The sequence below is a fragment of the Fundulus heteroclitus genome, chromosome 5 (assembly GCF_011125445.2).
Source record: "Fundulus heteroclitus isolate FHET01 chromosome 5, MU-UCD_Fhet_4.1, whole genome shotgun sequence".
Classification (NCBI taxonomy): domain Eukaryota; kingdom Metazoa; phylum Chordata; class Actinopteri; order Cyprinodontiformes; family Fundulidae; genus Fundulus; species Fundulus heteroclitus.
Window position 1 is genome coordinate 2678888 of NC_046365.1, and position 14626 is coordinate 2693513.

Genomic DNA, 14626 nt, shown 5'->3' on the forward strand with positions numbered 1-14626 from the left:
TCATTTAGGTTCAGTATAGTCAGCAGAACTGGGTATTTGCACAAATATGTGCACTATTCATACCCTTTGAACCTTTTCACATTTTAACACATTACAACCATAAAGTTCAATGCATTTTATTGGGACTTATGTGATAGACTAACACAAAAAAAGAAAAGAACTGGGAAGCAGAAGACAAATTATGCACAATTATTATCACAAAAGTGATTTACAAAAAAAATGGAAAAAAATATCACTTGCTTTTGTATTTAAGATAAGAGTCTTTATTGCCATTGAACAAGCAAACAGTGTACAAAAGCACAGCGGAATTGGGCCACAGTTCTCTCCTCTGTGTCGAATAATGATAAATAAAAGCATAAACACTGTACAAATTATAAAACACAGACAAGACAGAGACATATTGGGACATTAAAAAATAATTAATATAAAAGCTGCACATATATACTTTTGTAAGATACTGTAAGCAAACTATTGCACTGTTATGTAAATTTAAAATTGCAAATGTATTTATTGCACAAGACAAGTAGCTGAAACGACACATTATATTGTCACCTGCATGTGTTTAACAGGTGTTTTCAGGTGTGTCCGTGTTTTCATCACCCTGAAACGTCTGCCAGAGGGCAGCAGCTGAAACACCCGGTGTCTTGGGTTTGTACTGCCTCTCAAAATGCTGTGTGCCCTTTTGAGACAGTAGTTGCTGTAGAGGTCCTTAAGTGAGGAAGGAGGATGCCCAATGATCTTATGGGAAGTGTTAACAATCCCCTGTAGTGCCGTGTTGGCTATGTTCCCACTGCCGGTCTTAAAGCGCAACTCCGATTTTTTTCTGAAATAGATTTTATGTTTTATTTTTTTGCAAGGCCATTCCCACTAGTTTTAAAATTCTGACTCCAGTGTGAACTGTTTGCAGGTTTTATGGATTAAATTGTCTAACGGAAGCCATTTATTATGTTAGCGGATGTTGAGAGGGGAAATAAAAAGAAAGTGAAACTATGGCATTTTGCAAAGTTTTGGTTAATGCAGCCAGAACTGGTAGGGCAGGGATGTTAACAACTTCAGAGATTGAGTATTACACAGAGATGCAATACGTCAACACACTCTCAGTTGAGCAGCAGTGGAAGACAGTCAGCAGCTCCGTCTCCAGGTTGATCCTCCTGAGAGTCGTCAGAATGCTGAGCCGCTGTTGTGCCCTCTTTACGACCGCTGAGGTGTTGGATCTCTATTGGAGGTCTGCGTCCATATGCACACCCAGAAACGTAAAGCTGAAAGACTGAGACAGTGACTCATTTAAGATCTTGGTTAAGACTCCAGCCAGCTGATCTGCACTCTCTCTGAGGATCCTCCCGGTCACTCCATCTGGTCTGCCTGCCTTCCTGGGGTTCTGGTGCCTTTAACGTGGACCTCACCTCATGTTCCTGCACCATCATGCTGGAGCTGTGACAGTTCAGTTAGTCTATCATCCCATTACTTTAAAGGGCATAAATCATGCAGAATCAACATTTTTTTTTAGCTTTAACTGTTGTGATGCTATTCTTTCATCAAAATGATGCCTAAAGTGATATTTTGCTTGATTCATCCATGTCTGAGTAATTCTCCTGAAGTCTGCTTTCTGATGAGCAGCCCCTCCCTGTCCTGGAAAATGAGTGGCCATAACCCAGTCCACATAGAGCGGTCATTACCCGCCCCTCCAGGAAGTACCTACCTTGACCACACCACCCCTCTTCAGTAAACAGTATACCCAGTGACCGGTGATGTGAGGCAGAGTGCCATCATTTCTGCTCAGAGTTGAGCCGAAGTGGCTCTTTTAGCACCCAATCTGCTACGCAGCAAAAACTACAGTTTGTTATTTTCTTCAAACCATGCTGCTGCGGCTCTAGGGTGACCCCACATGGGGAGAGGGGGCAAAAGTGAAGGCAAGTGTCTTTCTTCCGGGTTGGAAAAATAGCACCAGAAAATAATTAATATTTCATAACAAATGAATACTCTGTAGTGCCAAACGTAATGGTTAATCATATATATGCCTATAGTGGACTTTGGAAGGCTTATAAAAGCATGATGTAGAGCCTTTAATATTTTTTATTATATTGTTGAAATTAAGCAGAACCAATTTTGGTATCAAATCTTTATTCAACATGTATAGAATGACGTCCAAACACATCACATTTTCTAAACCCACTATTTAAAACTTTTATTGTGCTAAATACAGCAGAAGTTGCTAGCTCCCATCAAAACCATCAAATCTACTTTTCACCCAAAAGGAGCGCTGGGAAAGAGAGGCTGGAAAACAAGTTTGGTTCTCTGATGAGATGTGGAGTTCAGACAAGTTTGAGTTCAGTTGCATGGCTCAGGTGCAGAACGTCAGCTCAGGGATGACTTTAGCAGTTTGATTCCTTCTCCTGACAAAGATTGGACCAAAGAGTCATGGACCCATGGACTGTACATCTGGTGCTGTGACACTGAGAATGGTCCTACACAGATATATCATGTGTCGTTTCAAGATTGTTTACTGCAAAAAATGCTTATGGTAGATATCAGGAAATTAGGATGTGGCCACTCAATGATGTGAAAGAGGCTGAAGTTCATGGAGTGGATTAAACAGTCAGTCAAACAGAAGACAAGCGGAGAAATGAACCAGCATATTGAACCAGAATATTGAAAGCTAACTTGAGTTCTTAAGGATATAAATCAAACCAAATCATTTTTTTAACTGTCTGGATAAACTGAAAGCTTTCATGTTTACTCCCTTACGACCTGAGAATTTTAATCTAATCAGGCTTAAGTGTAATGCAATGCAGAGAATACTAGAGTGTGTATTCTCTGATTGTTAAAAACATCAATTCTTTAGTTTATAATCAGTCAAACACCAACCAAGGCTGTCAACTGCAAAGTCGGCCCAATCTGGTCACCAGCTGATTTGGTGCAGCTCTACTTTATCATCATGGAAAATTTGAAAAAAAATAATCACTTGGTGTGCATATTATAACTAACACTATGGAGGAGAAAAGTTGCTGTTTATTATTTTTTTATGGATGAGAACCTGTCGGATCACTGTGTCATTCCATATATCAGTGTGGATGTGCCTGTCTGTTAGTGTGACTGCTGCAGTTCAAACTCGTGTTGCTACAACCCATGGAAACACTACACTTGGAGGATTTCTACTTTATGACAAAAACAAAATCACAGATTAGAGACAAAACTATGAAATTAACATCGGAACTATCTGGCTTTGTCTAAAATACATAATAAAATTGAATTGAATTATTATAATTGATGGCACATCTTTTTTCAGATTAATTAATTAATTAATATTGAGTACTGGGAAAAAATGTATGTGCCCCCTCTGGAAGTCACACTTCCATGTTGATTACTCTCAGAGAGCTGGGTCTAAAACACAATATGCTGGCATACGGAAACACCAAGGAAGAAATCAAAGGGTCAGGGCAGAAACAAGAGTTTTTGTGGCCACTGCAAGGAATTGGTTAAAGGAAATGAGATTTAATACTCACCAACACCTGACCAGATGAAAACAAGCTGGCAGTTGGCTAAAGAGAGGCGGTCCTGCACTGTGGATAATTGGATTAAGGAGATATTCAGTGATAAGAGATGATGCTGCAATGTTTATTTGGTAAAACGCGTAAGGTTGGGTGTCACAAGAAAAGCAGCACATTTCCACAGACATTGATGATGTGGAGCTGCATGTTGGATAAAGCAGCAGGGCAGGAAGCAGTGAGACAGCTCAGGGCATTTTCTCACTCCATCAAGCCATAGTGGGCTTGGCGATAATGAATGCATTTCTTTACTGACTATAGTTTTTGCTTTCCTCTACATGGTTTGAAAAATGATGTGCCATCACCTACATTAATGCATTATTATTTAATTTGTGAGGTTTGTTTAAAAAGCTCACAGTAAGGCAAATTTTTGCTCCTGGAAGAGCAGTTTCCATATTGCTGCCAGGTGTTGAGCCGACCCAGTCAGCTCGTCGTCGAACACGACACTGACACCTCCAGATGATATCACTTATCAAAAGCAATGTCTGCAATGGCCTTTTTTATGATGGTATTTACAATAGTTAGCAATAAGTACAGTAAATCTGATTGACTTCCCATTCCTAGTGTTATTAAACATAAAGGCCATAGCCACAGACATCGTAAGACCGCTCTAGTCTAACCTGAGAAAAAAAGTCCAAATGTTTGTTTTCTGTACAGGAATTAAGAGTAAAGTAGATTTTTAATGGCCATCGGTGTGAGCAGTATGTTTGTTGCTGATTTACGTACATTTCAGAGGATTGTTACTGACAGCTGAAATGAACTGCTAACAGCCACTGTGTTCATGTAGAAATGCGGTGAACCTGGCGGTGTTAAAGTTGAACGAGCAGGGGCTGCTGGACAAACTGAAAAACAAGTGGTGGTATGACAAGGGAGAATGCGGCAGCGGAGGAGGGGAGAGCAAGGTTAATACACACACTCACACACCAACTAACACACACACACACACACACACAGAGACACACATAACACGTAGGAAGCAAAACAGTGAGGTAAAACTGGGTTAGTCTGTTAAATGTGGAACGTGTGCAGAAGCAGCACAGTCACAGCGCCGCAGGGGAATGTTAAGGTTAGCAGGGATGGACATGTTGAGCTGCAGCCTTTTCCAGAGATCTAAAAACAAAAGCTCAACTCAAACGTATGCCATAGCTCTAGCTGGTGTGTTTTTACTCACTGCCAGCAGGCGGCACTGTTCTCTGTTCTGCTTCTGTTATGTTGCGCCCTGTCTGGTTGAGGTCTGATGTAAAATCCAGGCGAGGGTCGGCTGACCTCAGACCAGATGGCAGCAACACGGGCGCTGTTTGCAGAGAGTTTGTACGAGCCGTCCAAACTCTGTGTAGCAGAGGCTCGGGCCTGGCAGGGAACTGCAGGTGAAAAAGCAACAGCCTTTCATTGCAGCACCTCTTATTATCTGTCTCACAGGCTAAACAGAGGAGCCCAGCAGCAAGAGACTTTATCTATAAGCACAGAAGTGTCTTAACATTTGCCAGCTATGTGGCCTATAACATTCAAGCTTTAATTTAAAGGGGATCTTGGTCTCAAACCAATCTTTGGTGGGCTCCCTCCTAGTTGGGGGAACAGGGTAAGAACTGCTGCCTTATTAATAACATAAGATAACATTGATAATGATGTTATTTATGTTATTCCCATTGAAGAGTGCCAGTAAACCTTGCCGTATTGAAACTGAATGAGCAAGGGACCCTAGACAAGATGAAAAACAAGTGGTGGTACGATAAAGGAGAGTGTGGCTTCAAGGACTCCACCAATAAGGTTAGTTTTCTGTTTGTGGGTCAGTCAAACACACTGTTCACGGGCTTAACATGCATGGGAAGCTTGCACAGTCTAGGCAGGACACCATAGTTCCACCTGTGTGATGTGGAGGACACGAGGTCAACAGCAGTTTGTAGTACTTAGCAGATGAGGAGGGAAATAACAGAACAAAGCCAGTCTGCTTCAGGTGAAACCTCTGCAGCTGAACGCATTTCTTCTTTCTGTGCATTTTTTAGCTGAATGCAAACAGTTTTTGCAACAAATTGCAAAAACTGTGTTATGTATAAAGATTTTATTTCAGGTTTGCATCCATGCAAACAGATAAACAAACAAAAAACAGAGTGGTGCACATATTTGAAAACGTACAAAATTAGATATAATTTAGTGACAGATGTTACTTCAGAGCAGTTTTCAGGCAAAAACATTTGGGAGAGGAAAAAATTATCTTATCAACAATAATCAAATAATCCTTCAGATGGAAATTTGGGGAAAAGGAAGAAGGAAATGATATGTGTTTAGATTCTCTAGTAGCATCACCTAAAGATAGCTCTCATACAAACTGTTGTTAAAGTTACTGGGGAGAAATATTGTACACATGCTGCAAAGAAAGTTGATTCTTTTTTTCTTTTTCTCTATTTTACCGTGCCGTAAAACATATGTGCTCCCTGGCAGATGTCTTCTGTTTTTGCTTTTTTGCCACAAATAGTTAAATACTTCAGGTCATCAAATCAATTTTAATACTACACAAAGTAGACCTAACAAAACATAACATTTACTTTGAACAAGTTGCATTTATTAAGGGAGACAATCTATCCAAACCAACCTGCCTCTTTTTGAAGAAGTAATTACCCTCTACAACAAAGAAGTAGCATCAAGTGTTTTTAAGGCAGTTTTACTTTTACATCACTGTGGAGGAGTTTGGGTAGAGAAAAACAGAAAGGTAGGTTGGGAGTTCTGAAAAGCCAATATTCTTTATTTGTTTCACAGCCGTGTAGCTGACTGGCAGGCATTAAGGTGTCTGTTGTGTTCATCAGAGACAGCGTGGGGAGGAAACTGTCTCTGTAGCGGCTGGTTTTAGTAAACTGCCTTCAGTAGTGCCAACCTAAAAGTAAAAATGGAAACAGTTTAGGTGCAGGATCTTCGGGCTCTGCAGAGATGTTAGCTGCCCTTTTCTAGACCCTAGAGCTGTACAAGTTCTGGACGAAGAGAAGGTCAGTCCTGATGATCCTCTCTGCAGACCTGATTGTCCATGGTAGCTTGGACCTTTATGGATCAGCCATAAAACAGGACGAATACAGGGCTGAATGAATCAAAGTGTAGAAGATGACCAGCAGCTCCTGAGGATGGACTGGATGGTTTTCAGGCATAAACGACCTGCCTATTAATGGCCAAGTATTAACAAATATTTTGAATGACTACTCACAGAATGAGCATCCCATTAAACAGAGTCAAATGAAAGTTCATGTCACCACATCCTGAGAAGATTTCATTGACTGACTATGCCAATCCTAAATGTCAATTTTGGTCTTTTTTGCCAGTCCAAGGTGGACTTGCTCCTCTGCTTTGGATCATTGTCCTGCTGCATCTTAACTTTCACTGAGATGTTCTTTTTCGGAAATGCTGCTACTTTTACATTCAATTCAATTCAATTTTATTTATATAGCGCCAATTCACAACACATATCATCTCAAGGCACTTCACAAAATCAAATTCAGTCAAATTATCCAGACAGATTGGTCAAAAAGATTCCTATCCAAGGAAACCCAGTAGATTGCATCAAAGTCCCGGCAAGCAGCATTCACTCCTCCTGAAAGAGCATAGAGCCACAGGGACAGTCGTCTGCATTGTCCATGACTTTGCAGCATGCCCTTCATACTGAGCATGCATGAAGCGACAGTGGAGAGGAAAACTCCCCTTTAACAGGGAGGAGAACCTCCAGCAGAACCAGGGTCAGTGTGAACGGTCATCTGCCTCGACCGATTGGGGCTTAGAGAAGACAGAGCAGAGACACAAAAGCACAGGAGCACACATTGATCCAGGAATCCTTTCTATGTCATATGGTAATGGTGGATGATCTGACCCCCATCCACAGCCCACACCCAATGGTGTCACAGTTAAGAGAGTGCCAGACCAGGTGTACCTACTATAAAGAGAAAAAAGACAGAAAACAAAAAGTTAATAGTTGTACACAACAAACAACGCATAATTGGGGAACAGTTGGAGAACTCAGCAGTGACAAAAGATCTTGATCTTGATCTAAGCCTATAGCAGCATACATAACTATAAAGATAGCTCAGGCTGTGACGCAACACACGCCTCTCCAAAACGGTGCACTGTTGTTGTCAGTCCATAGAACATTTCCCCCAAAGTCTTGCTGTTCATCAAAATTATTTTTTTAAATGTTATATGAGCCTCTGTGTTCTTTTTGGTCTTCAGTGGTTTTTGCCGTGGACTCTGACCCTAACTGAGGAAATTGAGGCATGTAGAGCTTTAAATGTTTTTTTGTTCTTTTGTGACCTCCTGAGCATGTTATCTTTTGATTATACAGGCTGTGAAGTAATCAGGCCTGGGTGTGCCTAGAGAAACTGACCTCAGCTCCAGTGCTTAATTTGGTCAATTTGTGGTCAATTTATTCATACATTTCAAACTTTTCAGGCAATTCCTCTCCTTATACTCATAGATCCAGGTTGGTTTGGATAACTGTTTCCTTAATTAATGAAATCATAGTTTGAAAAGTTTACAAAAGCTTATTGTATTTCCTCAAATTATCTTTGACTGATATTCAAATTAGTTTGAAAAATGTCTAAATGAAAAATAAAAAGCTGGAACTATCAGGGGACATATACTTTTTACTGTGCTGTAAATTTATATACCACCTATGAGTTTATAAAATATCGCTTTTACGAGGAGCTGATAAGTCTTCAACAAGCACTAGGGATGGCATCACTTGTGGCACAGTAGTGTTGCAGACAGTTGCAGGAGCATCCAACAGTTAATCATTATTGAAGGTCATCAGAAGAAAGGATACCTTGTGAAATAATTTAATGTCATTACTAGCGGTGCGTAAGGTTGTACAGGGGTCATAATTTGATTAAGCCTGAGTGGTCATGTTGTGTAATTTAATATCTGTCCCAGCCAGTTTGCATACACTCATTTCTGACATGAAGTCATATACTGTATATGTACGCGTTTTTGTGATTTATTTAAACCCTTTTTTCACTGTGGACTGATCTTACAACAAACATCTTAAATAATTTGTAGAGAGAAGAACTGGGAGCACCTTTTGTAACTGTTGATTTTCCCTAATTCACAACAGGTCAATACAATAAAAATCTATATCAATCGGTTTCACTTAGTGAATTAAGTCACTGAAAGAAATGTAATTTTCAATAGTATTCTTATGTATTGAACATGACTGTACAAACACCTTTACTGATATTCAATTCAGCTTTATTTATATAGCACTAATTCACAGCATATGTCATCTCAAGGTTCTTTACAAAGTCAAATTCAAACAAATCATCCAGACAAATTGGTCAAAAAGTTTCTTATCTAAGGCCATATGTGGATAAATGTCCAATCTAACATCAAACTGGTTCTGATGTATGTTTGGGCTTATTGTCCTTTTGAAACACCCAGTTGGGTGCAAATTATAATGGTTACTTTAAGGAGAGGTTGAAACATTTTAGAAGCACAACTTCATTATTCACTTCCACCTGTGCGATAAAACAAACCTTCATCATGATGTTACGACCACCATGCTTGACAGATGGTACAGTGTTCTTAAGTCTCACCTTTACTACTCCAAATCTACATCCTGGATAACCCACACAAATGGGTTATCCAGCAGGACGATGGCATCCAAACATGCATCAAATGTTTTAGAAGCCCAGAAGCCAACCTTATTGAAAGTCTATGGACAAAAAAAAATTTCTCTGTGTTCAACTTGAAGGAAGACATCTTACCAAATGGTAGTGGTAGTGTATATATATATATATATATATATATATATATATATATATATATATATATATATATATATATATATATATATATATATATATATATATATGAGACTGGAAAACAATTTCATGCAAAAAAACAAACTATTCAAATGAATCATTAAAAAGACCAAATAATCCGAATAAACAGGATGAGTGTATGTAAACTTCTGACTGGAACTGCTTCCCAGCAATACAATGCTGGAGCCACAGGTATATAAGTGCACCCTTAAACATCATGGTGTCCTTCCATTGACTAAACTTAAATCTAAATACCACTGTGTCACAGAATTAACAACATTTTTACAAAAAATCCATTAAATTTGTCTAATTTCTTTTAACACAAAGACGTAACAATCTTGACAGTCAGCCTGTTCATCTGCTCATGACAATGAATTAAAAATGTTGTTGTTTTTGTTCATTTAAAGATATTTAGAAAAAATAGGAATAAAATGCTACATCAGTTATAAGTTGTGAAACAAAATTTAAGTCATTGGCACCTAAAAACAGGAAGTAATTAAAAAGATGTTTTTGAACAGTGTTGAAAGACCAACACAAGATATAGAATGAATGTAGTTGGGGTAGTGCACTGAAAACAGGGATGGGAGAGGCAACCATGCTCAAACCGCCACCTACTCCCAAACCTTCTCTGGCATTTTATCAAGCAAACTTTAAACCACAGATGAAACATTTTATGGTTATGAAACTGTAGCTTTTTAAAACTGTGGTATTTTTGGAGACCAGTGTTCGGCCAATGGCTTTTCCTCTGTACCTAGGTTCAGATACCAGACTATTTTTGGCCACTTTAACCTTCTTTACCTGTACATGGTCACTACTGTACCTTGTGGTTCCACCATGAGGCGCAGAGGCGCTGTGGCTTAGTTGGTCAAAGTGCCTGTCTAGTAAACAGAAGATCCTGGGTTCAAATCCCAGCAGTGCCCTTAGATGAGCTTACTTCTTTGGGGAGTGGTGGCCTAGTGGTTAGAGCAGTGTGTTTGATAAGGTTGCAAGTACCTGGTTTGATCCCCACAGCCTGCACTCTGGCTCCTTGAGCTAGACCCTTAACCCCGGGTGGCCCCAGCTTGTGGCAGCCCACTGCTCCCCAAGGGGATGGGTTAAAATGCAGAAATGAATATCTCCATTGTGAGATCAATGATGTTAAATTATTATTATTGTGAGATCAGATCTCTCATTCATCGAATATAACAGGATTAAACTGATGTGTTTGTTGCTCACGAAGATAAGCAGTCTCACGATCACAATGTTTCCATAGCACATTATTTTAAGGACTGATGATACAGTGGTGGCAAACTTGAAGACAGTGTAAAAAGCCACAACAAAACAATTGACACTGATTTCCACATTAATAAACATGTAAAGCTTAATAATATATAATATATGACAACAACATGTTGTTTCCACATTAAATTAGCCAAAAAGGGCATGTATGTGTGCAGGATTATTAGTTATTTTCATGCTACTAAACAGAAACAAAACAAAATGCTTTAAGTGAATTTGTCTGTTGATGAAGTTACACGTTTAGAGTTGCATCATACCAACTCTTCTTTCTGGGTGTCCTGTGTTTTTTCCTGCGTGTGTTTGGGTGCGGATGTGTGCACGCTTGTTTGGGTGCTAGGAAAAGACCAGCGCTCTGTCCCTTAGCAACGTGGCAGGAGTTTTCTACATCCTGGTCGGAGGCCTGGGCCTGGCCATGATGGTGGCTCTGGTCGAATTCTGCTACAAGAGCCGTGCTGAAGCCAAAAAGATGAAGGTACTTTTTTAAACGTTGTTGGAAGTGTAACTGTGTGCATTTCATTTATTTATTTTTCTTAAGTGAGGAATTAAGAACATTTAAACAGCTTTGATTATATTTTTGGTTTAGACTTTTTGTTAATTTACAGACTTGTGTTATATTTTACACCGATTGTTATCCTCTCTTTTTCTTCTGGATTTTCACATTTACAGTATTTTGTAAAAGTATTTATATTTCCTAAACTTTTTGACTTTTTCACAAGTTTAAACCAGAAGTATTAGTGATATAACTGGAATTTGCTGTGCTACCAATACGTAGTTATTGAAAACTTGCATTCAGTCCCCCTTAGTGAAGACGTAATAACCAACTTTTGTTGCAGTTACAGCTGCAAGGTCTTTAGCCTGTTTTTACCTGCTCTGCCCATCTAGAGACGGGAATTCTTATTTGCAAAAACACTGAAGCTCATTCACATCGGATGGAGACCATCTGTCAACATTGTTTTTTAAATCTTACCATAGCTTCTTAGCTCTGGACTTTGACTGAGCCATTCTGACCCATGACTATGCTGTGATCAAAATGATTCCATTGCAGCTCCAACTGTATTTTTTGGGTTGTTGTCCTGCTGGAAGATGAGCCACCACCCCAGTCTCAAGTCTTCTTCTAACAGCCTCTAACAGGTTTTAATCCATGATTGTCCTGTATTTACACTGCTCAGAATAGAGGGAAAGTTTTTAATCAGAGTATAGTATCCAGTCAGTTAAAGTTCTAGAGTATTGATTTGGGAAGTTCAGAACTACAGGGAGTTGTTGATCGTGTCGGCTGTTCTGGTGTTAATGACATTAAAAACCAAACCAGGGGTACTAAAGGAGCAACAATGACACGACCCAAAAACAAGAATGGTTCTGCAGGTGGAGGCCATAGACCTGTTTTCCCTCCTCATGTTTTTAAATTGCTTTTCAGTAGTTTTAATTTTGACCAGGGTCAGTGCCACTGCTGGTACCATGAGGTGATACCTGCACCCTACAGAGGTTCTACAGGCAGTCCAACTCCACCAGGACGGTGCAGCAATGTGGACCGTTGGCAGGTTTGCTGTGTCTGCCAGCACAGGCTCACCATAATGGAGGAGGCTAGAAGAGACAGGCAGCCACTCTAGGAGAGCTGGATAGGGCCGTCTGAGGTCCTTGCCAGAGAACACCGACATCTGCAGTTTGGGACCGTGTTCTTTAAACAGATGATAGTGGGTTCACTCTGGGCTCATGTGACAGACATGAGAGGGTCTGGAGGAGCTGTGGTGAGATGGAGCTAAACCAGTGACAGCTGGCAATGGCATCAAAAAAGAGATTTGGCATTGTAAAAATTAAACATTAGAAAAAATTAAACATTGAAAATAAAAACAAAACACTTAGAAAGTAAACATTGGAAAATCAAACATTGAAAAGTCAAACGTGAAAAAATCAAAGATTGAAAAATTTGACATTGATCAGTCTAACACTGTTTAAAACAATTATACAAGTAAAGTAAAGTAAAACTTATGATGATATTCTCATTTTATGCTGCATCTTTTTTTCAATGAGAGATGTTTTCAGTGTCTGCAGAGTTCCTTCAGCTACTATGTCACTACAAGCTGGCACTGTTTTGCCGTCGGGGGCGGGGCTAAATTGAACGCTCCTTCGTGGGCCTTCCGTTTTTCTGATACTCCTCGTCATCTACCTGCAGTGAACTTATGGAAACCTCCAGTTCAAGTACCCTTGCTCGATCACAAGAAAGGGTATTATTTTCATTAATATTATCTTCATTAGCTTATGCAGTTAATGATTGTAGTGACATCATAGCTGAAGAAACTCTGCAGTGACACTGAAGACATCTCTGATTGGAATAAAAGCTGCAGCATAAAATGAGAATATCATCCTAAGTTTTTACTTTCTAACAATGCTTGACTTATCAATGTTCGATTTTTCAATGTTTGACTTTCCAATGTTTAATTTTTCAATGTTTACAATTTACAATGCTAAATCTCTTTTTTTCAATATCATTGCAAGCTGTCACTGGTTAATCTCCATATGGTGAACACTATGCTGCCTGCAACATTGTTCAGGATGATCAGTTTGGTGGTGGGTCAGTGTTGGTCTGGGGAGGCATCTCCATGGAGGGATGCACAGACCTGCACAGGATAAATCATGGCACCCTGGCTGCCATTAGGTATTCGGATGAAATCCCCATTCTTGGACCCTTCTCTTGTCTAGTGGCTCCTGGGTTCCTCCTGGTGCATGATAATGTCAGGCCTTATGTGGCAAGAGTATGCATGCGATTCCTGGAGGATAAAGGAATAGATACTACTGACTGGCCTCCACGCTCCCCTGGCCTAAATCCAATAGAACCTCTCTGGGGCATCATGTTTAGGTCCATCTGATTATACCAGACTGCACCTCACACTGTCCAGGAGCTCAGTGATGCTCTGGTTAGGACCTGGGAGGAGACGCCCCAGGACACCATCCATCACCTCATAAGGAGCATGGCCCAACGTTGTCAGCCATGCATATAAGCATGTGGGGGTCATACAAACTAGTGAGGACCATTTGGAGTTGCAGCAATGACATTTTAGCAAACTGGACTAGCCTGCAGCATCAGTTTTTTTAGTTTTACTTTTTCTGTGACTTCAGATGAAACCCTCTGTGATTTGATCATTTTCATCAAATGATGTGAGATCCTTTTGTTCCTAACACATCATCCGTTCCATATCAGTAGGGATCATCTGCAGGACTTTTTCCCAATTGAAATCTGATGTGTTCAAAGTGCACCTTTACTTTTTTAGCTTCACCCACCTTCACATCAACTTTGACCAGCTTCATTGTTCCTGCTAAAGAAAAACGTCCCCACAGCATGATGCTGCCACCCCCATGTTTCACAGTGGTGATTATGAGCTCAGGGGGAGCACTGTTCGTTTTCCAGCAAACATAGCCTTTTGCATATGGACCAAACAGTTTAAGTTTCATCTTAGTTAATCCTGCACTTTCCTCCACATGTTTACTGTTTCCCTTAACATGACATGCAACAAACGGGGATCAGAGGACCTTATGACCTTTTTCTTGCAACCTCTCTGTAAAGACTAGATATGTGGAGTGCAGTTTAAGAGATTCCTCCACCTGAGCTGTGGATCTCTGCAGCTTCTCCAGAGTTACCATTAGACTTTTGGCTGCTTCGCTCATTAATACTCTCCTAGCCCAGCCAGCTTCCCAGTTGTGTCATACTCTTTCCATTTTCTGATGATGAATTGAACAGAGGTCTGTAGATGTACAGAGCTGGGGATATTGTCTTCTAACCTAACTCTGCTTTTAACTTCTCCACAACCTTCTCCCTGACCTGCCTGCTCTGCTGCTTGGTCTTCATGATGCTGTGCGTTCACCAATGTTCTCTATCAAACCTCTGAGCAGCAAAAAAAAAAATAGTTGGATTCATACTGCCATTGGGTGACTTCTGGGTTGCAAGTCTAATTAAAATACACTGTGTGGGGTTTATTTCAAATATATTTGAATTTCAAATATATTTGAAATAAACACAAT

The 14626-nt window shown here is 40.0% G+C and overlaps 1 protein-coding gene across 5 annotated transcripts in view; it reads left to right on the forward strand.

The window, feature by feature from the left end:
• LOC105917892 (glutamate receptor 2) overlaps window positions 1-14626 on the forward strand; it is a 104257-nt gene that overhangs the window by 59538 nt on the left and 30093 nt on the right. For 2 of the 5 annotated variants that reach the window (XM_012852835.3, XM_012852837.3), the window contains exons 17-18: window positions 5198-5312; window positions 10950-11084. In XM_012852835.3, coding sequence (XP_012708289.1) covers window positions 5198-5312; window positions 10950-11084 — 250 coding nt within the window. Of the gene's footprint in view, window positions 1-4332; window positions 4448-5197; window positions 5313-10949; window positions 11085-14626 lie in introns of those variants that run through there. The other 3 variants (XM_012852834.3, XM_012852836.3, XM_021310769.2) reach the window with 2 other exon arrangements.